The sequence below is a fragment of the Elephas maximus genome, chromosome 21 (genome assembly GCF_024166365.1).
Source record: "Elephas maximus indicus isolate mEleMax1 chromosome 21, mEleMax1 primary haplotype, whole genome shotgun sequence".
Classification (NCBI taxonomy): Eukaryota; Metazoa; Chordata; class Mammalia; order Proboscidea; family Elephantidae; genus Elephas; species Elephas maximus.
In genome coordinates this window covers 32,908,528-32,935,411 of record NC_064839.1, presented here as the reverse complement: position 1 = coordinate 32,935,411, position 26,884 = coordinate 32,908,528, and the positions used below count along the sequence as shown (strand labels likewise).

At 46.4% G+C, this 26,884-nt stretch overlaps 1 protein-coding gene across 1 annotated transcript in view; it reads right to left on the bottom strand.

The window, feature by feature from the left end:
* Positions 1-2,555: 2,555 nt before the first annotated feature.
* Positions 2,556-26,884, bottom strand: part of CDH5 (cadherin 5) — a 36,932-nt gene continuing 12,603 nt past the window's right edge. Inside the window, exons 3-12 of the mRNA XM_049864709.1 lie at positions 19,109-19,397; positions 17,776-17,892; positions 16,682-16,846; positions 15,508-15,695; positions 15,054-15,304; positions 11,210-11,352; positions 9,712-9,836; positions 9,283-9,391; positions 6,335-6,580; positions 2,556-5,969 (exon numbers count right to left, since the gene is read on the bottom strand). Coding sequence (XP_049720666.1) covers positions 5,455-5,969; positions 6,335-6,580; positions 9,283-9,391; positions 9,712-9,836; positions 11,210-11,352; positions 15,054-15,304; positions 15,508-15,695; positions 16,682-16,846; positions 17,776-17,892; positions 19,109-19,397 — 2,148 coding nt within the window. The 3' untranslated portion in view covers positions 2,556-5,454. The remainder of the gene's footprint in view (positions 5,970-6,334; positions 6,581-9,282; positions 9,392-9,711; positions 9,837-11,209; positions 11,353-15,053; positions 15,305-15,507; positions 15,696-16,681; positions 16,847-17,775; positions 17,893-19,108; positions 19,398-26,884) is intronic.

Here is a 26,884-nt window from a genome sequence, read left to right as displayed (position 1 = left end):
CTGGAGAGGACTCAGGAGTCTGGAAGGCTTCCAGGAAGAGGAGGTAGTGGATGGATCCTATGGGCTCCAGGAGTTGGACAGTTTGAGGAACAGCCATTTCAGAAAGGTAGGAAAACTGAGCTTGAAAACCAGCATGAGGGGTGACATCAGGAGAATTGGAGCAGGAAAGATCTCCAAAAATCCTCCCCTTCATAAGAGCAATGAGAACACTGGCAAAAATGGTCAAAATCAAGTTTTTGAGAACTTTGCAAATTAGCTAAAGGGTTACAAAAATTTAGGGAATGTTTACTTGATATAAACAGTTAAATATCAGTAAGAACAGTTAGCTTTGTGGCATTTTAGCTTGCTCTAGTTGCATGTCCCTTTTCCCAGCCATATGGTAGCCTCGAGAGCCAATAGTCCCAAAATCACAGTGAAAACCAACAGCCTAGCAGCCACTGGGGGAGGCAGAACGGGGTTGAAGCTCACCTAACACTCAATTTTCGGATAAATGTCATTATTTGACCTGTTTAGTGGTTTTCTGGAAGACTCATAAAGCTACGTTTATTTGTTCTAACTCAAAGCTTGCTTAAAGCAAATGGCCTTTTCCCCTGGGGTGTTTAACACTGAAGCTGTCTGCGGTGATGATAAAAGTTGGGGCAAACAGGAACTAATCAAAAAACTTAAAACTTTGAGTAACTTTGGCATATTTATTTCTAGAAGGCCACATACAGCCCAGGAAAAACCTCAGAAGGCCCTGAGCTCTTACCTCTAGCTGACCTTGAGGCTGTGTGCAAGCAGGAAGTGAAGGGTAAGGCACAGTTGTAAACAGCTTGCCTGAGTATTGAAAGTGGGTCCAACGCACACGTAGAGCCCCTTGACAAAGGCTGAGAGACTTACGAGTTCGAGGAATTTAAGGAAATATCTGTGCAATCATTAGCTGACTACTACCAAGCAGAGACTTCAGTGTACAGTTCAGAATACAAACTGTACAGAATTAGTTCAGGAAAATCACTAAACAAACCAAACAGCAGCAGATTATAATTAAAGTCTTATAACAATATAGTTCAGATTTATACTAACTTAAATAGTTGTGGTACAGTGAATTACTTAATATGGCCCTTCTAACCGTAGTCTTTGTAACTCTCATCAAATGACTGGGTGGGACTAAGCAAATGAGGTGCTTGTGGCCCACCAAGGGGATTCGATAGCTTGCTAATAATGTAAATAAGGTGCATGGCACCCTCATCGGGGTAGGAACATGCAAATAAGATGCATGGAACTCTAAGGAGGAGATTGGTCAGTTTTGCCATCCTGTTAGACTTAAAATGAGCCATCCTAGCTAGAGGCAGGAATGGAGGATTTCACCACCACCAAGAAAGAAAAGCCAGGAGTGGCGTGCATCCTTTGGACCTAGGCTCCTTGTGCTGAGAAGATCCTGGAATCAGGAGATGGAGAGAGAGAGCTGTAACACTGAAGATGGTGAGAAGTGGTGGCAGGAGACTGGCAGATGGTACGGAAGGCTTCCCTGCCCATGGAGTGAGAAAGCTGAGGGCTTTTGGGCCAGAGACTTGATGGCAGGGTATGGTGCCTCTGGGCACCTGGTAGAGCTAGCTTTGCTGACCCACAGAGCTAGAGCTGAGTGCCTTCTGGCCAAGGCTTCCTGGTGGAGAGGGGTGCCTTGGGGCACTTATCAGTAGAGCTAAAAGAGCTTTGTTTAACACTTGCCTGAGCAGGGCAGAGGCCAAGGGGCTAGAGAGAGGTGTGCCTGTGGATATGGCTTAGAAGAGGCTGTCCTGATTGAAGAACTGTATCCTGAGCATTCCCGAACCTGAATTATAACCTGTTACTTCCCTAATAAACCCTGTAATTTTAAGTATTATCTGTGAGTTCTGTGTGGCCACTACAAGAAGTTACTGAACCCAGCAGAGAAGTGGAGAGTACTGTGGGAGGGATGATTGATGGGAGTATTGGTAAAAAGGTTGGAGGGTGGAGGCATGTCTGACCTTGGCCTCATAGGAATCAGCCTTGGGCTGTTGATCTTTAGTCTCCTTCTCTCTCATGAAGTTACAGGAGGTCAGATACCCCTACCATGTCATTTTTACAATAGTGTACATAACCTTTGCTCCTACATAGTTTCATGCCCTCCTGTCTTTTTTGTGCTATTGTTGTCATATATATTACACCTTTACACAATCGAAAATGAGGTAAGACATATAGAAAACAAATACAAAATGGCAGACGTAAGTCCTAACTTATTGTAATTACATTAAATGTAAAAGGATTAAACACTCCGATCAAAAGTCAGAAGTTGGTAGAATGGATAAAAAACCGTGATCCAACTATATTCAGTCTACAAAAGACACACTTTATATTCACAACACAAATATGTTGAAAGTAAAAGGATGGAAAAAGGCATGTGTATAGTAACCAAAATAGAGCTGTAGTGACTATACTAATATCAGACAAAATAGACTTTAGGATAAAAATTGTTATTAGAGACAAAGAAGTACCTATTATAGTGCTAAAAGTGTTAATCATCAAGAAGATATAACAATTATAAACCTATATTCCCCTAACAACAGAGTTCCAAAGTGCATGAAGCAAAAACTGACAGACTTGAAGGGAGAAATAGATAATTCAACAGTAATAATCAGAGACTCCAATATCCCACTTTCAACAATGGATAGAATAAGACAGAAAATCAATGAGGAAATAGAAGACTTCAACACTATAAACTAACTAGATCTAACAGACATCAATAGAATATTCTACTTGGTAACAGTGGAATACATATTCTTTCTCAAGTGCACATGGAACATTCTCCAGGATAGACCATACGTTAGCCCATAAAACAAGTCTCAATAAATTTAAAATGACTGAAATCATATAATGTTCTCTGACGATAAGAGAATAAACTTAGAAATCAATAGAAGGAAATCTGTAAAATTCACAAATACGTGGAAATTAAACAACATATTCCTAAATAACCAACGAGTCACAAAAAGGAAAAAAAAAAATCACAAGGGAAATAAGAACAAAAATTAGAATTGAGACAAACTGACCCAAGAGCTCCAAGAAGCAGTTTGTCTAGACCACAGTTTGTACAGTTTCATTCTCCGAGGACACTGTCCAGGACATCCTGCTGGCAGAGGTCAAGGAGCACAGGCCTTGCTGAAGTGGGATCCATCCTTCCAGTCCTCAATTCAAGACCCAGGTCTGGCAAGGAGGTACTTTCTTCTCATTTTGAATGTGAGGTTTTCCAGGAAGGACTCCAATGTTGGGGTCCACATACCTCAAAAAGCTGCCAGTTAGTGAATCACTGTTGTCAATCAGTAAGTTGGAGGTTGATTTCCTCCCTCATGTATCTCATCCTGCTGGTTCCTTATTTGGCAAATGTGAACATATTGTGGCTCCAGCTTCCAGAGGTCCTGCCTGCTGTGTAGGGTAGGAGTTGTGTGTTGGGGGGTACTGTACAGAGGCTGGGTGAAGGCATGGGGCTCTGGCAGGACAGGGGGCTAGACTAGGTGTCCCTCTTGACTTTTTGCTCCATTCTCTTTTCTGTATTGACTGTGGAACCTTGACTGCAAATGTCCCTTTGCCCTCTTGGTTCCTTTGATGATGGTGGTGGTGGCGTGAGCCCCTGTGTGTGTTTTACATGAGCTCTCAGTTCTGTGATGCTTTAGTTTAATGACCCAGAAATGGAAGAATTCCAAGATATTTCTTTATTTAGGTATAAAAACAAAACAGAACAGTACATCCCATGCACCAGTGTGGCCAATATATAGCCGTTATCTCTACAGCAATTAGTACAATGATAGGAAATAGGAAGTTACAGGAATTTGTTTATCCAACTAAAAAACCCTGAATTAAAACTGCCAACCTAAATAGCAACCTGTTTATTATGCAAAAAACCCCACTTATTCTATGTTTGTGAGAACTAGAAACTTGTAAGTATTATTAGTAAAAAACATCATTATGAAAAACTAGTTACTGGTTAAAAAAAAAAAAAGGACAGTGTTAATCTACAATTCCTGCCAGTGTGAAGGGCCTGATCGGGCAGGGCCCAGAGCAGAAGTCTTGGTCCATGGCAAAGGGTGAGCTGGAGACATTGCTTCCTCCCTTGGCTCCTCTTCACTGATTGATACCACTTTGCCAAGGCATGTTTGCAGTGGAATGATCCATATGTGGCTGAAGGTGGGAGATGCATGGGTGACCCAAGTGCTTGCACAAGGCAGGGGCGGCATCTTCCGTAGCATGTGGGGCCTGAGTGATGGGCCCTACTGGGATTTCCTGAGATGTGGCAACAAAAAGGTGCAAAGGGAGATGACTTGTCCTGCAGCTGTGTTGGGGCTTGGACATTGGCAAGAGTTGCTGTGGGCCACAACCTGGGTGCCTCTAAGTCAAGAGAAAAGGAGGAGACAAACACACACACACAGCCAGAGAGACAAGGAGACAGAGAACCAAAGGCACAGAGGCAGGGACAGGAGCTGTGGGAGGCAGAGAACTGACAATGCAAAGGGAAGGACAGGAAGAGATAACCAGCTAAAATGCAGAGAGAAGGTGAGAGAGAGGAGGGAGAGAGAAAGAAGGAGGAATGGTGACTGGGCAAGGCAGAGATGGGGAGAGGTCACCTGCTCCAGGAATATCTGCTTCACCTCACAGGCAAAACTGGAGGGGTGGTGATGAGGGTCAAATGGGGACCCAGCTACTCTAGGCCCTCTCCAGAGGAGCTGGGTGTAGAGGTGGCCGGGTGGCCCACACCCTGTGATCTGTCACACTTAGTTTCCACTGTCCCCTCCAGGATGAATTCACAGTTGCTTCAAAGCTCAACAAGCCATTTCCCTGAATTGGGTTGAACAGTTCAATACTCAGCATAGCACAGTTCCAACGTGAGGTCACCTCAGGTCTGGAGGTAAGGAGCTGCCAAATGGTCCCTTCCTTCCTCTGGACAGGCCTGGGAAGGGGAAGCGTAAGGCTGGGGCTCCTGAGAGCAGGTGTGATAGGCAGTCCCAGTCTCCCCTGGACCTGGGCTTCAGAGAGTCTTGCCCCCCCGCCCCGCCCCCCGTCAGGCTGTCCAGTCCTTTGTTTCCAGACAGACAGGCACCAGGAGTGTACTGGCTTTACCCGGGGCTCGGGGATCACTGCAGTCGGGCCCAAGCTGCTTTGCATTGCAGCCCTGAGGAGCCAGCGAAAGTCTGCGTTAGACTCGTGGTGGGGGCAACATGGTCGTGGAGATGTCCGAGCCCAGTGAGAACACTAAACCGGCATTTCCAGCATTTAGGGGGTAGCAATCACGAAGCACCTTCTGGACGCTTCAGGGGCCTGGATTTTGCTATTCAGGGGTAGCCCGGAATCCATGAGGAAGGGGTGCTGGACCTGGTCTCAGTGCCACTGTTCCAGAACTCGGTGCCTGGTGTCCGGCTGGCTTGGGCTGCAGCCGTTTGGGTCCCCAGGCCCAGAAGGCCAGCCCCCCTAATACAGCGGTTCCTCCCGGGGGTCCGAGCCATACAGCTCGGCCAGCATCTTGAACCGGGGTCCCCAGTCATTGAGGAAGTCATAGTCGACGTCAGAGGCGGACGAGTCGGTACTCAAGGAGCTGAGCGACTCGGCGATGGACTCGGCGCCCTCGTAGCCGTAAATGTGCAGCGTGTCGTAGGGGGGCCCGGCGCCGTCGTGGTCTGCCTCGTCCTTCTTCACCTCGATCATGGCCGCCATCTCGCCGGGCGCGCCGTGCATGCCGGGCCCCCGCCGCGGCGGCTTCTGCACCTGCGCATAGTGCGGCGGGCGCGTGTCGGGCGTGCGCGGGGGCTGGGCCCCGCCGCGGCGCACTGAGTTGAGCACTGACACGTCGTAGCTGGTGGTGTCCATCTCGCCGCCGCCCTCCTCGTCGTAGGTGACCAGCTGCTCGTGGATCTCAGGCAAGCTCTTGCCGTGGGCGCGGGCCTGCTTCCGGAGCCGCCGGCGCAGGAAGATGAGGAGGGTGATCACTGCCGGCAGCAGAGCGAGAATCACACAAGGCTTACCCTCCGAGCCCCACCTGCCGCCTCCCTGCCTCCCTTGGAATTCTCGGGCCAGCACAGACTCCCAGTGACACCTCCCTGACCTGATCACACAGAACGTTTGGCTTAGTTCAACCATCTGGTGGGTCACCCGCCCCCACCCCAGCTCCTGGAACAGAGACACCCAGGGAGGTGGAGCTCACACCCCCGTATTCTACAGGCCCAGAGTGGGGCGCTGGCCCAGGGCTGCACAGCGGCTGGAGGCAGCGTTGGACCTGGATCTCTGGCCTCTCCTCCTCCCGGTGAAGCCCCCTTGGTGCCTCCTCCCCTCCCCCGCTATGCCCACCACTGACCAGTTACGGTGAGGATGCAGAGGAAGATGGCTACCAGCGCCTGGATGCTGACGCCCACCTGGGGTGTCGCCTCCTCACAGAAGGTGATCTCGCCACGCTCATTGCACTTGCACACCGCCACAGTCAACGTGCTGGTGCCGGTGAGGCTGGGCGTTCCATTGTCCGAGATGAGCACAGGCAGGAAGTGGACCTTGACACGCTCCCGGTCAAACTGCCCGTACTTGACCGTGATGTTGGCTGTGTTGTCTGGAAACACCAAAGCCACAGAGTCAGGCTCTGCCAGTAGTACCTGCTCCCTCAGCTACAGACAGCAGAGCCTGCCTCCTCCAGAGAGCCCTTCCCAACTGCGCCAGCTCATGTGCAGCCTGGACTGCTTCTCTGTCCTTGGCATCATCTTCCTCATGTTTCAGCCATTTGAGCTCAGACCTGTTCCCCAATAGAGGGAATAATCTGGGCAGCTGCTTTGATCCAGCCTTTAAAAATGGCTGGCTAGTGGGGTGCAGACCTCAAATTCTCCTAAAAAGACCAAACTTAATGGTCTGACTGAGACTGGAAGGACCCCGGAGGTCATGGTCTCCAGACTTTCTGTTAGTCCAAGAAAGGAACCATTCCCAAAGCCGACTCTTCAGACGGATTGGACTGGACTATAGGGTCGCTATGAGTCGGAATGGACTCGATGGTAGTGGGTTTGGTTTTTGGTTATAGGATAGAAAATGATACTGCTGAGGAGTGAGCTTCTTGTATCAAGTAGACACATGAGACTATGTGGGCAGCTCCTGTCTGGAGGGGAGATGAGAAAGCAGAAGGGGACAGAAGCTGGCTGAATGGACACAGAAATACACGGTGGAGAGAAGGAGTATGCTGTCTCCTTAGCGGGGAGAGCAACTAGGAGTATATAGCAAGGTGTATATAAATTTTTGTATGAGAAACTGACTTGATTTATAAACTTTCACCTAAAGCACAATAAAAATTAAAAAAAAAAGAAAGAAAGTAATACAGTCTTCAAGACAAAACAAAAAAAGTCTGGCTAGAATGTAAAATCCTTGCTTTCTGTTTCTCTGGGCAACCAATAGGCTGGGCTCCTTCTCTTACCCTAATCCCACTCCAATGACAGGGACTTTCTCTTTTGACTCAATATTGTTTCAAGCTTCGTGAGCAATTAGGGGGAAAATAAAGTTTTAAAAAGTCTTAACTTCTAAGGGTGTTTCTGCTATCGCTGAAAATCCATCATTACAAAAGCGTTTTACAACAGTAAAAATGATGCACATGCTTTCTGGGGTACTGTGAGAATGGTTTCGTGTGTAGTTGAAGGTATTCTGGGCAGGCTGGAACGGGGAATGTGCTTTAGCCCAAATATTGCCACCCCCTTTCCTGTCTCCAGCTCCAATCTGTGTCTAATACAGAGGTTTCTTAAACATGCTGACGATTAGACTCCTACCTGTTCTCCCCCAAGTGCACACGCACACACACACACACACACATCTGAATCAGTGGCCCTAGACTAAGGGCCAGGCAATCTGCATTTTACAGGCTCCCAGGAGGTTCTGACACCCATAGTCAGAGGACAGGTGGGTCCAGGGAATCCCTGCTCCAGGATTTATCTAGCCACACAGGGTCAGCACACTCAGGAAGCCAACAGAAAGCAAAGAAGGCCATTTTTTTTTTTTAAAGATTTCCAATGAAAGCCAATTCCATTTCATTATTAAGTAGCCATGTCTTATAATTGAAGGTAAATAATATGGCCACTGGCACTTTATGGGCGAAATTAAAGATTTTGACATGTAGTGCATTCGAAATTTAAATGAGACTTGGACATGGCTTGCTCTGGGATCAACAAGCTTGTCTCCTGGTCACACACGGGCTGTCTGTGGGATGGCACTTAAGCTTTCTACCGTACTGAAAAACCCCTTATGAGTGGGCTTGAGGTGGACGTTGGAGGTGGGGTGACAGGTATTTTTGCTATTAAAAGCAGCAAACGTTGACTGGTCTGTTATTGTCAACACAACATGGCCTCATTCCCCATTTCACACACAGTGGGCTCCTTAAAGATGGGTCTGTGTCTGATCCCCTGGGTCTGTTCCAGAGAGCTGACACAGAGCTCCCTAGCCTGGGTCCTTCACTCCCTGGGTCTCAGGGACGGTAACCCCCAGCTGTCCCTCAAAGGTGGCAATTGCTGCTTCAGTACAGTGGTCCTCATCAACCACAGTTTTGCCAATAGGAACAAAGAGGGATTCTGCCCTGTGCTGGGTGAAAGGATCGCTCCATCCAGACCCATGTGAAGTAAATTTTCTCTCTTTTACTGAGGGGGCTGCAGAGGCAAGCATCGAAGCCTGTCTACTTTGGGCTGGAATGCAATCAACTCAGCATCATCATTCTAGTGAGCACATACTAACTAGGAGCTCTGATTGGCTGCTAATGACATCATAGGAATCTCTGGGCTGTGACTGGTGGACCAGATCCTGTTCTGGGGCCACCTGGTGGTAGATAGTTATTGTAGCTAAATTAAAACAGAGTGTATCCTGGGCATTTAAGATTTCATATTTTTTAGTTTTGACTCTTTGGAAGTGACTGCAAAGGTCCATGTTATAGGGTAGTTGGCAATTTTAGTGAGGCACAGAAATCCTGGCGTGGGAAGGAGCCCCTTGGCTAGCGCATGAACTGAGCTGACTGCCAGCTCCCATACCTACTCTCTGTTCCTCACCGATATGAGCATCTTATGGGGGAATAGCTGGCCATGTGGACTTGGCAATTTGGCCAGGGTGGTGCTGACCATTGGATAGACCAGAAAAGTCGGTGACAGGAGCTGTATGAAATTTCCCATAACTTGTAAATCTCGTTGATGGCCTGCCCTCAGCTTGTTAGTTTGGTCCTTTAACCTAGGGCTTCAAGACTCAAATAGCCCCACCCCTGACCCTGCTAAGCACCCGGTTGACTGCTTTGATGCATACCCCGATTATCCATAAGAGTGAAGTTGCTGTCTTCAGTGCTCAGGGAGAATCTGAACCTCACATCCGACGGGGTTATGTCCTTATCTATTGCTGAAATCCGCACGACCAGCTGGAGTGAGGAAAGAGGGGGACTGTCAGTGGTGGCTGGGGAGGTGATGGAGATTTGGGGTTTAATCCTGACTGTGGCTAAACCTTTAACACTAACCTAAGAAATCTCCACAAAGCCACTGTTTCCCCACTTGACTCTCCACAAATTCCAAGTCTTAGTTTTTCCATCTGTAACAATGGGATAATGCTACTTTCCCTCAAGGCTGTTGTGCAGGTTACATTAAATGCAGTGAAACCCCAGCTGACTGTGGATGGGAGTGACTGCCCCTCAGCATGCTGTAGGGTGGCACTGCCTCACCCTCCCGCCCCGGTCAGACTCACCTGGCCTGGGGCAGCGTTCTCACACACTTTAGGCTCATAGGGCTGGGCAAACTCTGGGGCATTGTCATTCTCATCCAGGACTTCAATGTGGACCTGCACAATGGATTCCTTGCCCGTGGGGGTCCCTGCATGGGAAAAGATTTGTGAGCAAAGTGGGTTCAGCAGATGCCAACCCTGAGGGTGGAGGGTATATGGACTGGAGTCCAGGGGTGCTGCCTGGTGGACGCCTGGAAGAGAGGCCAGGGATGGTGCTCGAGTGAAAGGGGTGCAGAAGAGTAAGAGGTCAAGTTTCATGTGCAAGGGTGTTCACTGAAGCATTGCTTGTAAAAATTAAAAAGGTAAACAACCTATGTGAAGCTGGGTTAACAAATTATGCCTCTTCAGAGGGTGGAATATTTGTGGCCATTTACAATGCCCATATGAAGATATTTTTAAATGTAATGAAAAACAGTTTAATAACATGGAAAAATGGTATAGGATAACATTAAATAAAAATTCAGGATATGATGTTTTATACAAATATTATGATCTCACTTATGTAAAAATATATATAGGAAAAAATACACTAAAATGCTAACAGTGGGATTATGGGGGGATAATTCTTTTTTTTTTCTGGTTTCTAAAATAAGCAGTTATTACTTGTACAGTTAAAAAAAGTCTATGGGTAAGATTAGGCAGGGAAGAAAGGGTCACAGACTGATCTGGAAAACACCAGGAGTCCCTCAAGGTTGGGCACAGCTGTCATGTTGGGGGAAGTGAGTTTGGGTGGCCCAGCAGGAGGCATGGGCTCTCCAGGGTAGCACCAGTAAGGCCTTGGCCAAGTCACTCCCTCTCTGGGCCCTGGTGGTCTTCTAGGTAAAGTGGGAATATTAGCCCTTCTCCCAGAAGGTTGTTGGGGTTTTCTCATATTGGTAAAGGATGCCAAACTTCAACACGTGCCCTCCCCTCTGGCATAAGTTATACCAATTTTTGAAGAACCTAACAGTCTCAGGGTTGGAAGCTGCTTCAGATATTGAATTCAGTGCTAACTATTGCATAAACACCCCCCAAAGCAGCATTAACTAGATATCCCTGATAAGAGGAATCATGGGGTACTTGCAAAATGACATTCCTTGGTACCATCTCTGGCTCATGGAACAAGAACCTCCACGGAGGGGCCTGAGAAGCCTTAATAATGCCTTAGGTGATTATCATCACAGGAACATTTGATCAGCCCTCTTTATAACAATGCTTCTCAAACTATAATGTGCATGAGATTCTGATTCAGACTGGGGGCGGGGCCTGAGCTTCTGCACTTCTCACAATGTCTCAGGTGATGTAGATGGTGCTGGTTCAAGGACCACACTTGGGGATGGAGGTTCTATAGCATCTCAGCCAAGTGGTGATTCAGCAGGTGCTTAACAATACTTCTAGGGACTGAAATGACGATGATGCCAGTTTTGTAAGAATGATGGAGGAGGAGAAAAGCCCAGGTCCCTTGACAGATGGGGTCACTCACCACTAGAATCCAGTTCTTTGGCCTCCACAGTCAGGTTATACCAGGGGTAGATTTCTCTGTCTAGTTCTTTCTCATTGTAAATGTTCCCCAGTTTGCTTACTCGGAAGAACTGGCCCTTGTCACTGGTCCTTCGGATGGAGTATCTGCCAGGGGAGAGAGTTTCATGGTTTTCTATTGTCCTTTGCAGGGTTCAAACTCCTCAGCATGACAGAAAAGCCCTTCTGGATCTGTTCCCTGCACCCTTCTCTGTCCTCCTCCCCCACTGCTTGTCCACTGCACTCTACCACCTAGTACAGTGAGTGAACCTATATTAGCACAGAGGGATTCAAGGGTAGATAATCCTTTTGATTTTGGCAATGTTGCCATCACTGGACTGAAGGTGGTACCTGAGGTTCCATCTATAGTACTTTTAGAGCTGAGGCAGGTGACACCATAATCAACTAATACCACAGCTGGGATTAGTTTATGTGATTAATGAAAAGAGCTAGGAAGAAATAAAAAAGGAACTGGAAAAGGTGAGAAGCTATTGAAAGAGACTTATATTTGTGAAGTAAAATTTGAAAAGTTTTTCTAAAAATCAGGAAAAAAGTTATGAAGAGATGAAAAAGAGAGAGGAAAATAAACACACACACACACACACACACGGTAGAAAAACAGCTGCTACTACTGAGGAAAATTTCAGAACAAATAGAACAGAAGGAAAAAAAAAGATATAATAAAAGAAAACTTTCCTGAGCTGAAGAAAGATCCAAGTCTACATATTAAAAGACCTCAGTCTATATCAGGCATAACTTTAAAAGAGATGCATATTTAGGCATACCTTAACGAAACTTTTGAATTTCAAGACTATGTGAAGAAAGCAAAAAGAATCCATAGAAAAATGAATTCCTTACTTCGAAAAAGAGAAATCAGGCTTGCCTCAGATGTCCCCACAAAATTAAATGCTAGAAGGCATTGACAGTATTTTTGAAGGGAAGTAGCTGGTATCTAAGGACTATATGAGCACATATAGATGTTATTAATATAAGAAGGCAAAAGAACTAAGGTATTTGTAGATATATAAGAGCAAGGAAGTATATCACTCACAAAGATGGATCCTGAAAAAAAATTTTTGGGAACTTAATCCACCTAACTGACAAATGTGTCAGTATAAAAACCTGGTTTTGGAGGAATTAAATTTAACCTATAGATTTATCATAAATAAGAAAGCAGTGGTGATTTCATTTGTGTGTGTGTGTGTCATATTAACCGATAACCTGTTGCTGTCAAGTCGATTCTGACTCATAGTGCCCCTACAGGGCAGAGTAGAACTGCCCCACAGGTTTTTCAAGGAGCACCTGGTAGATTTGAGCTGTTGACATTTTGGTTAGCAGCTCTAGCTCTTAACCATATGCCACCAGGGTTTCCGTGTGTAGTATTTGTAACTAGAAAATACAAGTTTAGGAAAAAAAATTAATTTTACAGGTAGAAGTAAATCTTGCTGGTAGAAGTAAAAATAGATGTACTCTATCCAAATATCTAGGAGAAAAACATGAAAAAAAAATGAACTGTGTAGCAAAGATGGGCAGGGGGGAGCAGGGGAAGAAAACAGTCATTAAGTTTGAGAAATAAAAAAGGCATAACAAGACAGAAGAAATAAGATCAAACATATCGTTTATGATGAAAAGTGTAAATAGGTTAAACACAAAGCATTTCAGGTTGGATTAAAAAGCAAAACCCAGCTACATTCTATTTTCAAGGGACACCTTAATGCCAAATGATCTAGAAAAGTTAAAAATAAAGGTTGGAAAATTTGTATCAGGCAAACATGAGTAACACGAAAACAGGAGTGGCGAAATGAGTATCATGCAACATGGAATTGAAGACAAAATGTTTAAATGGAAAAAATTGGGTAATTTTTTAATGGATAAAAGTTACAAGCCTCAATGAAGGTAGAATAAACCTTTGTTAACTGGATATATATTACAAAAGCTTAGATAGTCTAGGAAAAAAATGGATGCAAATATATTACGTCAAAGATAGACGTTAAAGCAAAACAAAATTACCCCACCATTTGGAAATGAAGAAAAACAAAACGAAACAAAAAACCCCAAAACCAAAACAAAACCCAAATCATCCTGCTAAATAAATCCTTGGATCTAATATTAAACAAAAATAATTATAGACTATTTACAATACAGTTACAATGAAAACAGCAGTCCCCAGATTTATGGGATGTGGCCAAAATGGAGGGACACATTTTGTACCTTAATAGGAAGAACTAACAAAAAGTATTAACTCCTCCAAAATTGATGCATAAAGTAAACACAATTCTCATTAGAATTTGACTGTTTTAAAACTGGGTAGGATAATTTTAGAGTTCATATTAATGAATGTATGTTTGAGAATGGACAAAAAATAAATAACAAACAAAAAATAGCGAGGGAAGGACTTGTCTTACACATTCTCAGATTCAGTGTAAAGCTACTACAGTAAAATAGAATGCCTTTGCTATAGATCGATAGACTAGAGAATTCAGAAATAGATTCAAGTAGATACAGGAACTTAGTGTACAGCAAAGGTGGGAAAATGATGGCTTACCTAATAAATGGTGCTAGCACAGATAATCTGGGTGGCACAAGTGGTTTGGGACCTCCGACCACCGTGAGCAGATAGGTAGGAATCCGTTTGGATGCAGATGGAGGAGTCATATATTCAAAGGTCCCTGGGACGCAAACAGTTTGCGCTCGACTACTAACGGAAAGGTGGGTGGTTTGAACACACCCAGTGGAGCCCCAGGAGAAAGGCCTGGAAATCTGCTTTTGCAAAGATGACAGCCAAGAAAACCCTGTGGGGCAGTTCTACTCTGTAAAACATGGGATTGCCATGAGTTGGAATCAACTTGGCAGCAATGGGTTTTTGGGTTATCAAATACTACCCACTGCCGTTCAGTGGATTCCGACTCATAGTGACCCTATAGGACAGAGTAGAACTGCCCCAAAGGGGTTCCAAGGCTGTAAATCTTTACGGAAGCAGGCCGCCACATCTTTCTCCCATGGGGTGGCTGGTGGGTTTGAACCGCTGACCTTTTGGTTAGCAGCCGACTGCTTTCACCACTGTACCACCAGGGCTCCTAGCAAATATTATGGGGTTCTAAAAAGTATGACTTAGAACTGTATTTTTTTTGTCCCAGAGGGTAGGGAAGGGGAGTCTAGTTAGGACAGAAGAGCAAGTAGGGAAATGGGTATGGTATGATACGAAGAATTCGAAAAACAAAAACTGCAAACTAAGCAAGCAAACAAGCAAGCAACCGTCTAACCAACCAACCAACCAACCAACCAAACAATAACAACAACAATCTGCTACAAATGTCTCTACATGTTTGTGTAGGGCTGACGAAAGGCGTGATAGGAACACAGCAGCCTATTAACATCATGACAGGACCACAGAAACTACTAAACAAGCATTATCTGGCGGGGAAGGGGAGGGCTTTACTGATGTTTTCTTTACAGATCTGTGTAAAATGAACACTTCTTACTTTTGTGCTTTTGGAAAGACAAATTTAATAAAATATTTATAATGAAGGGGCTTCAAGTATGACATATGATTGGTTGTTTCCTTGCCTGTCAGATCTCACTAGATGGGGCAGGTGGGAGTCGACACTAGCAGGCGACAGGTTGGCTGGTGGTCCCTGGAAGGCACAGGGACAGGACAAGCTCCCCCCTGGCCAGTGGCTCTGGTCCAGCCTGTGCTGCTTCGCCTGTGATTACCAGGAGAAGCCAGCTTTCCTCTCCGAGCCTGTCTCAGTCCAGCAGGGATAACAACAACAGTGCCAGGATTGTCATGTCACCACGAACACCCTTACCCAATGCTGTGCCGAGCCGAGTCAGGGTCCGTGGCCATCACTGAGCCGATCTGACGTTTCTTCTGGTTCTCCTGCAGGGAGAAGTGGTAGAAGGGCTTGTGGAAGACGGGAGGCTCATCCACATCGGTGACATTGATGGTGATGCGGGCGATGCTTCTGGTGGGGCTGCTGCTCAGGTAGCGGAGGTTGACGGTGGGGTCTGTGGCCTCGATGGTGAAGCTGTATTGTGGGATGCGCTCATAGTCTAGGGGCTGCAGGGGGGAAAGATTATGGTGAGCCTAAGACACTGACTCTCTCCCCTGGCCTGGCTTCAGGATCCCAGTCTCCATGGGCACAAGCCCATCTCTGAGCTGACCCAGGGTGTGCACTTTCAATGGGGAGCATCCCCTGGATGGGCCCTGTGGATGCTGGGAGCCTTGAACCACGTTTGATATTATCGCTGCAGGCTACAGACCTTCATGGGCTTGATGATGCCCTCATTGCGGGTGGGGTCCGTCTCGATGGTGAAGGTGTCCCTGTACTCGCCCTGCACGATGCTGTACTTGGTCATCCGGTTCTGGGGCTCATCTGGGTCCTCAACAAACACAGAGCCCAGGGGGCTGCCTACGCGGATGTCTTCAGGCACGGCAAATGTGTATTTGTCTGATGCAGATAGGTCACCCCAAAAGGCATTGAGTTAATGAGACAGACAAGGTGACTGTCCCCTCATATTATTCTAATACTTTTTGACACAGCTAATGGGCACAGTAAAATAATGATGATGATGATAATAACAATAGCAGTAGTAACAATAATAGTACCCCTGGGTACTATGCTGGACCCTAAGGCAAAGAGGTTCTGCTCTGTCCATCCATCCCTCCCTCCATGCAACCAACAAGTAGTTACTGAACACCCACTGTATGCCAGGCATTTTGGTAGGGACTAGACCAAACCCAGGGCTGTCAAGTCGATTCCGACTCATAGTGACCCTATAGGACAGAGTAGAACTGCCCCACAGAGTTTCCAAGGAGCGCCTGGCAGATTCAAACTGCCATCCGTTTGGTTCGCAGCCGTAGCACTTAACCACTACACCACCAGGGTTTCCGCTAGGGAATAGAGGGTCAATCAAACAAGGAGAGAAGCCTTCCTTTAGGGAGCTTGCATATGTGCAAGTTAGCTGAGCCATGGCTTTCCATCCCAGGGCACCCAAGACCTGTGAAAAGGTTTTATCCTACATTTTTTGGGGGGGCGGGGAGGGGGGAGATGAGAACCAGTCTGCATGTGGGCCCAGGCTCAGCCCAGGCTCTGGAGGTGGAGCTTTGCTGTGACCCAGTTCATTGGCTCATGGGAATTTTCTAGCTAGAGCCTGGATCTGATCCCACAGAATCTGGGTGAGACTGCTCCTACCTGGTAGTTGGGCTCTGGGCACAGTGGGGCATAGAGTAGGGAGGGTGCTTCTCCTCTGGGCTGTGACGGGTCATGGCAGGGGCAGTTGGGAAAGCCTTGGGGATGTGTTGGGAGGATGGGGAGCAGGGTCCCTTCCTGCACCAGAAGACTTCCCTGGGCCTTAGACCCACCCTGGGGGTGGAGAGGGCCCCAAGTCATAGAGTCCCCCCACCTAGGGCCCAGGGTAGGGGGGAGGAGCTCACCCCGGGTGAAGATGGGGAAGTTGTCGTTGACATCTTGCAGAGTGACCAGCACAGTGGCCGTGCCTGACTCCCCCTGTTTGCCCCGGGCATCTCGTGCCTCCACCACGATCTCGTATTTGCCCTGTGTCTCTCGGTCCAAATTTGTGGTTTTCGTGAAAATGAGTCCTGCAGAAAGTGTCCCAGGAGGACCCATATTACCCATGGAATTAAAAAAAAACATAGATGCCTGGGACCCGCCCCGCCCCCCACCCGAGAACCAGACTTAAGAACTCCCCAGGTGTTTCTAATGTGCAGTCAGGGCTGAGACCACTGGTCTAAACCCACCACCTCCGTGCGCTGCACTGATGGGCCCAAGCTGGCCAAATGGTTCAGTCCAAGCCTGGTCCTAGCCACCTGGAGCATTGTGTTGAGAAAGCTCATGAGGCCACATCTCGTCTCAGGGTGAAAGAGCGCTGTGATGGATTAGTGATGTCTGCCTTGGTGCACTATAGGATAACGGTGGTATCTGTGGTATGTATTTGACAGTATGTCCAGGTCTGCCCAATTGGACTTCTGTCTTGCTCTCAAGAGTCACTCCTTACAGTTTTCTGTTAAGCCACATTGATTGGACAATTATTACAAGCCAAGGTCCCTCCATACGTTATCTATCAAACTTCACAGCTACCACGCAAGATAAATATAAACACATTCATTTTCTAGGTGAGAGAACTAAGATTCATAGGAGCTAATGGACTTGCCTGAGGTCTCTAGTGTTGGTGAGTAGCAGAGCTGGGTATGGAAACCAGGTCTGTCTGTACCAGGACCAGAGCTGCTAACAGCATTCTCTACTGCCTCTCTTATCACTGCTTGGGTAATAAGATCCTGATTTTGTCCCCTGGACTTGAGTCCATGTCTTGGGCACCTATCTGCTTCCTTCTCCTCCCACCAGCCACCTTGTCTTAATGCTTGACCCTGACAACGCCATGGGGCAGTATTTCCCAGTGGTTAGCAAACCTTTTAGAAGCCAGGTATCACCTGCCAGACTGGACTGCCCTCAGCACCTGCACCTGGAATGCCCCCTGCCCCCCGCCCCCAGGAGGGTTAGTCACACAGACCAGAACCATCGATGCCAAATTTGTCATCTCCTTTCCGGACTTGATACACGATAGAGGTGTGGTCTGCCACTGTGGGGTCATCTGCGTCCACTGCTGTCACATGAATGACTGAGGTTCCTGCAGAGAGAAATCCCCCGGGGTGCTACCTTGTGACTGCCAGTCCCGCACCCAATTCCTGGATAAGAACAGATAGGGCTGAGGCTGTTCCTGCCCCCCTGGGCCCCAAGGGAGAAAAGACTGCTTTCTTTTCTGAGGAGACTGTACCAGGGATCACACGCTTCAGTCGGGGGTGGGGGGCAGCCCTGTCAGCCTTGAAGGGGGCCAAGAAAACAGGTGGTTTGCATCTATGGGGAAACTGAAGGAGGGGGCAGGTGGTTGGGGTCATGAGGAGAAACTGAAGGTATAATGGGCTGTTTCTTCTCGGTTCTGGAAGGTTGAATACAAGGCAATGGGGAGATACTTCCGAAGTGGTAGGCATCACATCTTTCATTCCCTTCAACTCCAGGGCCCTTACACTTAATAGGGAGGTCTGGTCCCAGGGCCCTTTCCAGGGACCCTGGGATGAAGGGATGAGGAGGGCACCCCTTTTCTGACATCCCCCAGAGGCTAGGGGAGGGCTGAGAAAGAAGTAGTGACAACCCGAGGCCCGGGACTAGGCTGGTGACATACTCTAGGGCAAGGGCTCTGGCTGCTCATACCTGTCCCCCCTCCCCCTGCATGCCCCTTAGAGATGGCCTTTCTTGCCTTGGTGGCAGGGCTTGATACTTTTCAAGTGCAAAGGTTACGCTCTTGGCATGCCAGTCCTGAGGGTCAAAAGAAGCGGGTGGGGTTCGCCCCAAGAGTTATGAGACATGGTGCCTCTCTGATGGTCAGGGCTTGGCCTGGGGCTGGGGACAAATTCAGACTGCAGGCCAGGATCAGCTCTTAGTCAATAATAAGGGTCATCAGGTCTTAGTCTGAAATAAGAGTCAAAGGTCAGCCTGTGCTCAGAATCAGGGCTCACACTCACCAGGGTCATGACTCAGTCCATGACCAGGATCAGGGCTCAGTCTCTGTGTAGGGTAAGGTTCAGTCTATGACTAGGGCTAGGGCTCAGTCTAGGTCTAGTATCAGGGCTCAATCTATGACTAGGTTCAAGGCTCTGGGGCTAGGTCAGAGTTTAGTCTAGGGCCCAGAGTTTCTTTTAAGTCAGATAAACTGGCAATATGGGCATTAAAACCACTGCTCTGGTCTGAACTCAATGAATTCCAATTTCAGGCAGTTGCTGATGTGAGAGGTGCCTCCAGGTTGGGAATGAGGGAGGGAGGAAGGAAAGGGACAGGTGGGCACATACCTGCAGGTGACATCTCAGGCACAGACGCATTGAATAATTGGCGTGTGAAAACGGGCAAGTTGTCGTTCACGTCATGGACTTTGATGGTGAAGCTGGAAGGAGGCTCCAGGTCCTTACTGGTGTCCTTGTCCACAATGAAGGCGGTGAGGCGGTACTCAGACTTCTTCTCCCGGTCCAGCCTCTCCCAGGCATACACGTCCCCGGTATCCTCATCGACTTTAAAGATCTTACCCGCCGACTCTCCTTTGAGTAGGTACTTGGCATTCTTGCGGTTCACGCTTGACTTGATCTAGGAAGGAAGGGGCGCTGTGAGCTGGGAATGGGAAGTGGTGGCTGGGTGTGTGTGTGTGCGTGTGCACACATGTGTGTAGGCATGTCTGTGTACATGTATGCGTGCAGATGTGCACACGTGTGCACGTGTGCACGTGTGTGAGCTTGACAGAAGACCCTAAATGTGACACTGCAGGGTTTTTTTTTTCAATGAATAAACTTTATTTTTTAGAGCAGTTTTAGGTTTATGGAAAAATTGAGCAGAAAGTGCAGAAGGCTCCTAAATACCCCCTCTCCTCTTACTGCAGTTTCTCCTATTATCAACGTCTTGCATTAATGTGGGTCGTTTGTTACAACCGATGAGCCCACATTGATACATTATTAGTGACTGAAGTCCCTAGTTTCCATTAGCGTCCAGCCCTATGGATTGTACAGTCGTGTGGGTTTTGACAAATGCACAACGCCCTGTGTCCGCCATTACAGGATCGTGCAGATAGTTTCACTGACGAGAACCTCTGGCTGATCAGGAGTGAGTTGTTTTGGCCTGGTCACCGCAAACACCACATTACCGTGAGTTGCCTGGCACAGTGCCCCAGTGTGCCTACAATAGTGTCTGGAGAATCGTAAGTGCTCAGGAATCATTTTCTGCCTTTTTATTTTATTTTTTATTCAACTTTAGATGAAGGTTTACAGAACAAACTAGTTTCTCATCAAACAGTTAGTATATGCATTGTTGTATGACATTGGTTAACAACCCCATGACATGTCAGCACTCTCCCTTCTCAATCCTGGGTTCCCTATTACCAGCTTTCCTATTCCCTCCTACTTTCCAGTCCCTGCCCCAGGGCTGATGCATGGCTTTAGTCTTGTTTTGTTCCATGGGCCTGTTCAATCTTTGGCTAAAGGATGAACCTCAGGAGTGGTCTCATTACTGAGCTGAAAGCATGTCCGGGGTCCATACTCTCAGGGTTTCTCCAGTCTCTGTCAGGCCAGTAAGTCTGGTTTTTCTTTTTGAGTTAGAATTTTGTTCTACATTTTTTCCAGCTCTGTCCAGGACCTTCTATTGTGAGCCCTGTCAGAGCAGTCAGTGGTGGTAGCTGGGCACCATCTCGTCGTACTGGCTCAGTCTGGTGGAGGCCATGGTGGATGTGGTCCTTTAGTCCTTTGGACTAATCTTTCCCTTGTGTCTTTAGTTTTCTTCATTCTTCCTTGCTCCTGAAGGGGTGAGAACAGTGAAGTGTCCTGGATGGCCGCTCACAGGCTTTTAAGACCCCAGATGCTGCTCAACAAAGTGGAATGTAGAACATTTTCATTATAAACTGTGTTATGCCAGTTGGGCTAGATGTTCCCTGAGACCATGGTTCCCACAGCCCTCAGCCCAGCAATTTGGTCCCTCAGGGAGTTTGGGTGTGTCTATGGAGCTACCGTAGCCTGCCTTGTACAGACTGTGTTGGCTTCCCCAGTATTGTGTACCATCTTACCCTTTACCAAAGTTACCACTTATCTATTATCTATTAAGTGCTTTTCCATCCCCACCCCTCCCCACTCTCATAACCATCAAAGATTGTTTCTTTTTGTATATAAACCTTTTTATGAGTTTTTACAGTAGGGGTCTCATATGGTATTTGCCCTTTTGTGATTGACTTATTTTACTCTGCATAGGAAATATTTTTTGAGTGAAAGAATGTACTTGGTGCCACTGGAAGGCAGGGGTTTTGGAGCAGAAAACCTGGGTATTTTTGACCCTTTTAAGTCAGTTAACTTCTCTGAATTGTTGTTACCTCATCTGTAAAATAGAGATAATATTGCCTCTGATGAGCAGAACAGCATTTTTGAAAGAGAGTTCTAGGAAAAGACCAGTCTCTTTCAATGTTCCACATGAATGTGGACTGGGTCAGTGCAGCTGGCTTGTACTGGGTTGGCTTGTAAGAGCCAACTTAAATTTTCAAGAACTTTTGTGAGCTGTTTGTTAAACATAGCCATAATGAAAGATTAAATTACATAAACTTACAGTTAAATGAAACATATTAAAAACAAAGGTACAAAGACAAACAAACAAACAAAAAAAAAGATTAACTTCTGAGACTGCTATGTACAACCAAAATTCTCATGGGATTTGGTTGCTTGGTTTGGAGGTTTAGGGTCATGGTTTCAGGGACATTCAAGTTAATTGGCCTAATAACGGGGTTAGTGCTTCTGTTCTACTTCCCAGTTCTTTGTGTAGGGCCTGGGGTCTTAAAAGCTTGCAAGCAGCCATCCAAGGCAGGACAATTGGTTTCTATTCCCCTGGAGTAACAGAGGAAGAAGGAGAGTCAGGAATAGGAGGAGGAGATGGAATGTGTGGCTAATTGCCTCCATGAACAACTGCCTCCTTTGCCATGAGGTCAGAAGAACTGGATGGTGCCCAGCTACCATTACTGAACATTTTGAACCAAGATTGTGTAGAAGGGAGAAAATGCAGACCAGAATTTCAAATTCTCATAGACTCCAGACTTGCTGGAACCATGGAGGGTAGACGAACCCCTGAAACTATTGCCCTGAGATAATCTTTAAACATTCAACCAAAAATACTCCCTGAAGCCTTCTTAAAACCAAACAATGGTTTAGCTAAACTAGTAAAAAATGTCTGCCTTGAGTGCTATGCTCTTCTAAGAACTATCTATATGGAATCAAAGCAACAACAGCAACTCAAAAGATTAGGTAGAAATTTTAGGGGGCAGTGAATTTATGTTAATGGGAGAGGAACAGCTCAGAAAAGGAGGGTGAGAATGGTTGTACAACTCCGAGAGTGTAATCAATGTTCCTGAATTGTACATATAAAAATGATTGAATTGGTGTACATTTTGCTGTGTATATTTTCAACAATGACAGAAAAAAAAATAAAGGTAATGTATGCTCAAAATTCTTTACTTCCTAGTTATTTTACAAGGTTACTTTCTTTATGCTCCTGAGGTTATTCATGTCTATTGTATCCGTATCAGTGACATCAGTTGGAAGCTTGAAATCAGACATGGTGGGAGTATTTACACCATGGAAATCGGCAAAAACTACAAATCAAGGCTTTTCCCAGTGGAGAGCCGGTTGTCAAATATTTATCAGCAAATCACTGGTTTTGGTCAATTTAGATTTGGAATGGTACGTAATCTGTCCTTTTCTTGGAGATCGGCTATGTGTAGTTCTGAGAAAAGAACTCCAATGACCTTTTTTTAACTCAGACTTCCCATACTTATTATACTATGGAATCCTTTTTCTTTGTAACAGGTACTATTAGTGTTACGTTATTTGGAAAATTGTGTGAAGCAATCTGCATGGAATAGGCTCGCAATAAATGCTATTATTTATTAATGCTAGATCCACAGCTTACAGGATATTAGAAGGTTAGAATTGCTGAACATTCCATGTGTAGAATCTGAGAATCAGAGAATATTAGGAACGTAAGTGGGAAGTGGTAGAATTCTCGCTTGCGGTGCAGGAGACCCAGGTTGGATTCCTGGCCAATGTATCTCACGTGCAGCCACAACCCGTCTGTCGGTGGAGGCTGGTGTGTTGCTAGGATGCTGAGCAGGTTTCAGTGGAGCTTCTAGACTAACGTGGACTAGGAAGAAAAGCCTGGTGATCTACTTCCGAAAATCAGCCAGTGAAAACTCTATGAGATCACAATGGTCTGATCTGCAACGGATCAGGGGAATGACACAGGACCAGGCAGCATTTGGTTCCATTGTGCATGGGGTCTTCATGAGCCAGGGGCTGACTGTATGGCAGCTAACAATAACAAGAAGATAATAGTATATCATGCACGTAAAATAGTATGCTCATAGAATGTTAGAATGCCTGAATGATATAATTAAATTCACTTCAACAAAAATAAATTTCATGCCTACAAGATGACAGGCCCCACTCCAAGCGCTGGGAACAGAGACAGCACAGACCCCGTTATTGCTCTCACAACCTATATTTGAAGCCTCAGGGTCTGAGACTCCGAGGAAGGGCAGCATTTAAGGGTGAGATGGAGCAAGAGCCTTGAGCGAGGTATCTGTTGAGGGCACTTCGAGGCTGGAAGAGAACCGGGAGAGAGTGGGGTCTCAGGAGAGAAGTGGGTGGAGGAGTGGAGCCAGGGAGTGAGGACCCCCACCCATGAAAGAGTGGGAGAGAGGGGGCAGCAGTTGGAGGTGGCCAAGCACCCTGGAGCAGGGCTGTGTTGTGTGGGGGCAGGTGGTCGTGAAGATGTCCCGAGGCCCCATGGTCAGGATATATGATGGCCAGCTGGATGGGAGGCAAGAAGGAAGGAGAGAGTTGGGGCAATGAACCGGTGGCCTAGGGGCATGGTGGGGACCCTGGAAAGTGGGACAGGCTGGAGTCATATGTGGCCACTGGGAGTTAGAATAAGATGGTGGTTTTCAAACTTGGTTCTGGGTAGGCAGGCACCTTCAGATCCACGTGGACAGGGGTGGTGACGGGGAGCAAGGCAGTTTGATCTGTTTTACTAGAGTTCTGCATAAAATTTCATTTGAATATAAGTTTCTGCTCTCCTTTCTTCCATTTTTTTTTTAATGTCACTTTTTTTGGGGGGGGGTTATAATGGGACATAACGTCTTAATGCCAAAAGCCGCAATGACCCACATTTGTGGATTTGGAAGCCTCCTCAGGCCTGCTCCCATTGTCCATCCAGGTCTGTAAACAAAGGCTCAGGGCTCTGGCCTCGATAAACGGGGACTTCTTCCCTCACATTACATCCTTGGGATTTAGAGGTGACCCTCGAAGTCCTGTCCTTGCCTCTCCCAGGCCCCCATGCCTCCCCAGGGTGGGGACTGCTTGTGGCTCCTCTATCCCCAACCCCAGGCCCGTATCGCGTGCCAAGCAAATGCTGCTGATGGGTGACGCCAGTCCTGACGCTCTTCCGGCTGCTCTAGATCCTAGGGCGAGCCTTCCTGAGGCTGCCTGGCAGGGCTGCACATGTCGCAGGTGCCTCCGCTTTCCTCTGACTCTCGCTGACTCACTCCCAGTTTTCCCTGGGGCCGGCCGTTCTCTATGAGGTTGAGTCATGGCACAGTTATTCCGTTAGGAGGGATGTAGGTGTGCTGATGACCTTTTCCTCTATGACACAGAGTTCACATTCATGTCGGGGGTCAGGAATCCTTGGTTCTCCTAGGGCTCTGTCCTGGTACCACTGTGTGTCCCTGGGCAAGAGTCTTCCCCTCTCTGGACCTGGGTTTCTGACTGGCCTTGTTGAAGGGTTTAAATTTTCCAGTCATTCCTGGGAGGATCCAGGGGCACAGTGAGCTGGCTGTGGGTGGGGCTGTGAGTGGAGATTCCTGGCTAGTCCTTCCTTCCATGATGTTTCTGGTACTGAAACAAGACTGGACCCTCCCCTCAAAGGGTCCTCTTTAGCCTATGACCGGAGGACTCCCCCATCACCACTAGCTGTTTGTGGGATTCTTTGTCCGATGTGTGCTTGTCCTTCTAGACCAAGGTTGTCAAACTATTTGTGTGAAAGGGCTGGAGAGTAGATATTTTTGACTTTTCAGGCCATAGGGTCTTTATCACAGCTACTTAACTCTGCTTAATAGCACAAAAGCACCAAAGACAATTTGTAAATGAATGGGTGTTGCTGTGTTCCAATAAAACTTTATTTACAAAACCAGGTGGTGGACTGTATTTGGCCCAAAGGTCTTAGTTTGCTGAACCCTGTGCTCTAGACCACAAGCTCCATGGGGGCAGGGACCATGCCTGTCGTTGTTCACTATTGTCTCCCAGTACCCAGCACGACGCTTAGCACTGTGCTTCCTCTTACCAGCATTGATACATTTTCTCTTGTAGCTGACATTTAGATTCCAAGAAGCTGACCTGATGAGATTTTGATGCCCTTGAAAGAGACTTTCTCCTTACTGAAAACTCTCAAAATACCTATTACATCTACATTCCACCACTAGGGGTATTTCTTTAACTCAGGATAGTTTTTTTTTTTTTTTTTTAAGTATCTATCACACAACCTTTGCTAATTCAACTTTTAACAGGTGTGCAACTTACTGACAGCAATTCCAGTAATTGGCTGTGCAATACCCTCAGTCAATGTGATTTTTCCATCACCGCTAACCCCACTTTTCTCTCTTCCTCCTACTGCTGGTAACCACTAATAAATTTTCATCTGTATACATTTGCCTTTTCTTGTCTTTTTGTATAAGTGAGCTCAAACAATATTTGTCCTTTTGTGATTGGCTTATTTCACTCAGCATAATATCTTTAAGTTCCATCCATAGTGTAGTATGTATCAAGATTTCAGTTCTCCTACTGGCTGAGCAGTATTCCACTGTATATATGTACCACATTTTGTTTATCTACTCGTTTTTTGGAGTATTTAGGTCTTTTCCACCTTTCACTATTGTGAATAGTGCTGCAGGGAACACTGGTGTATAAGTCTCTTTTTGAGTCTCTGCGTTCAAGTCTTTTGGGTGTATACCTAGGAGTGGAGTTGCTGGGGCATATGGTAGTACTATTTTTAGTTTTTTGAGGAACCACCACTGTTTTACACAACAGCTGTACCATTTTGCATTCCTACAAGCAATGGATGGCAGAGGTTTTTTTGGTTTACAAGCAATGGATAAGGGTTACAATCTTCCCACATCGTTGTCAACATTTGTTATTTTCTGTTTTTTTGCCTCAGCCTTCCTAAACCCAAACAACCAAACTCATTGCGAGTTGATTGCAATGAGTAGAATTGTCCCCTGGGACTTCCAAGGAACTGCTGGTGGATTTGAACTTTTGCCCTTTTGGTTAGCAGCTGAGCTTTTAACTACTGTACTGCCGCGGAGGTTCCCTTAGCCATCCTAACCAAAAAACCCAGTGCCATCCTAGTGGGAGTGAAATGGTATCTCATTGTGGTTTTGATTTGCATCTCTCTGATGGCTAATGGGAGCTGACTGCTAACCAAAAGGTCAGCAGTTCGAATCCACCAGCCACTCCTTGGAAAGCTTATGGGGCAGTTCTACTCTGTCCTATAGGATCTTTATGAGTTGGAATACACTCGATGGCAATTTTTTTTTTTTGACGGATGGTTAATGACGCTGAGCATCTTTTCATGTGTTTGGTGAGCATTTGGAAGCCCTGATGACGTATGATTAAGTGCTATGGCTGCTAACCAAAAGGTCAGCAGTTCAAATCCACCAGGTGCTCCTTGGAAACTCTATGGGGCAGTTCTACTATGTCCTGTAGGGTCGCTATGAGTCAGAGCTGACTTGACGGCAAGGGGTTGGTGGTCATTTGAATGTCCTCTTTGGTGAAATGTCTATTCAAGTCCTTTGCCCATTTTATGATTGGGTTATTTGCCTTTTTGTTGTTAAGTTGTTGAACTTTTATATATATTTTGGTTATTATATTCTTGTTGGGTATATGGTTTCGAAAGATATTCTCCCAGTTGGTAACTTGTCTCTTCACTTTTTTGATAAAGTCTTTTGATGAACAAAAGTTTTTAATTTTTATGAGGTCCCATTTAATTGTCTTTTACTATTT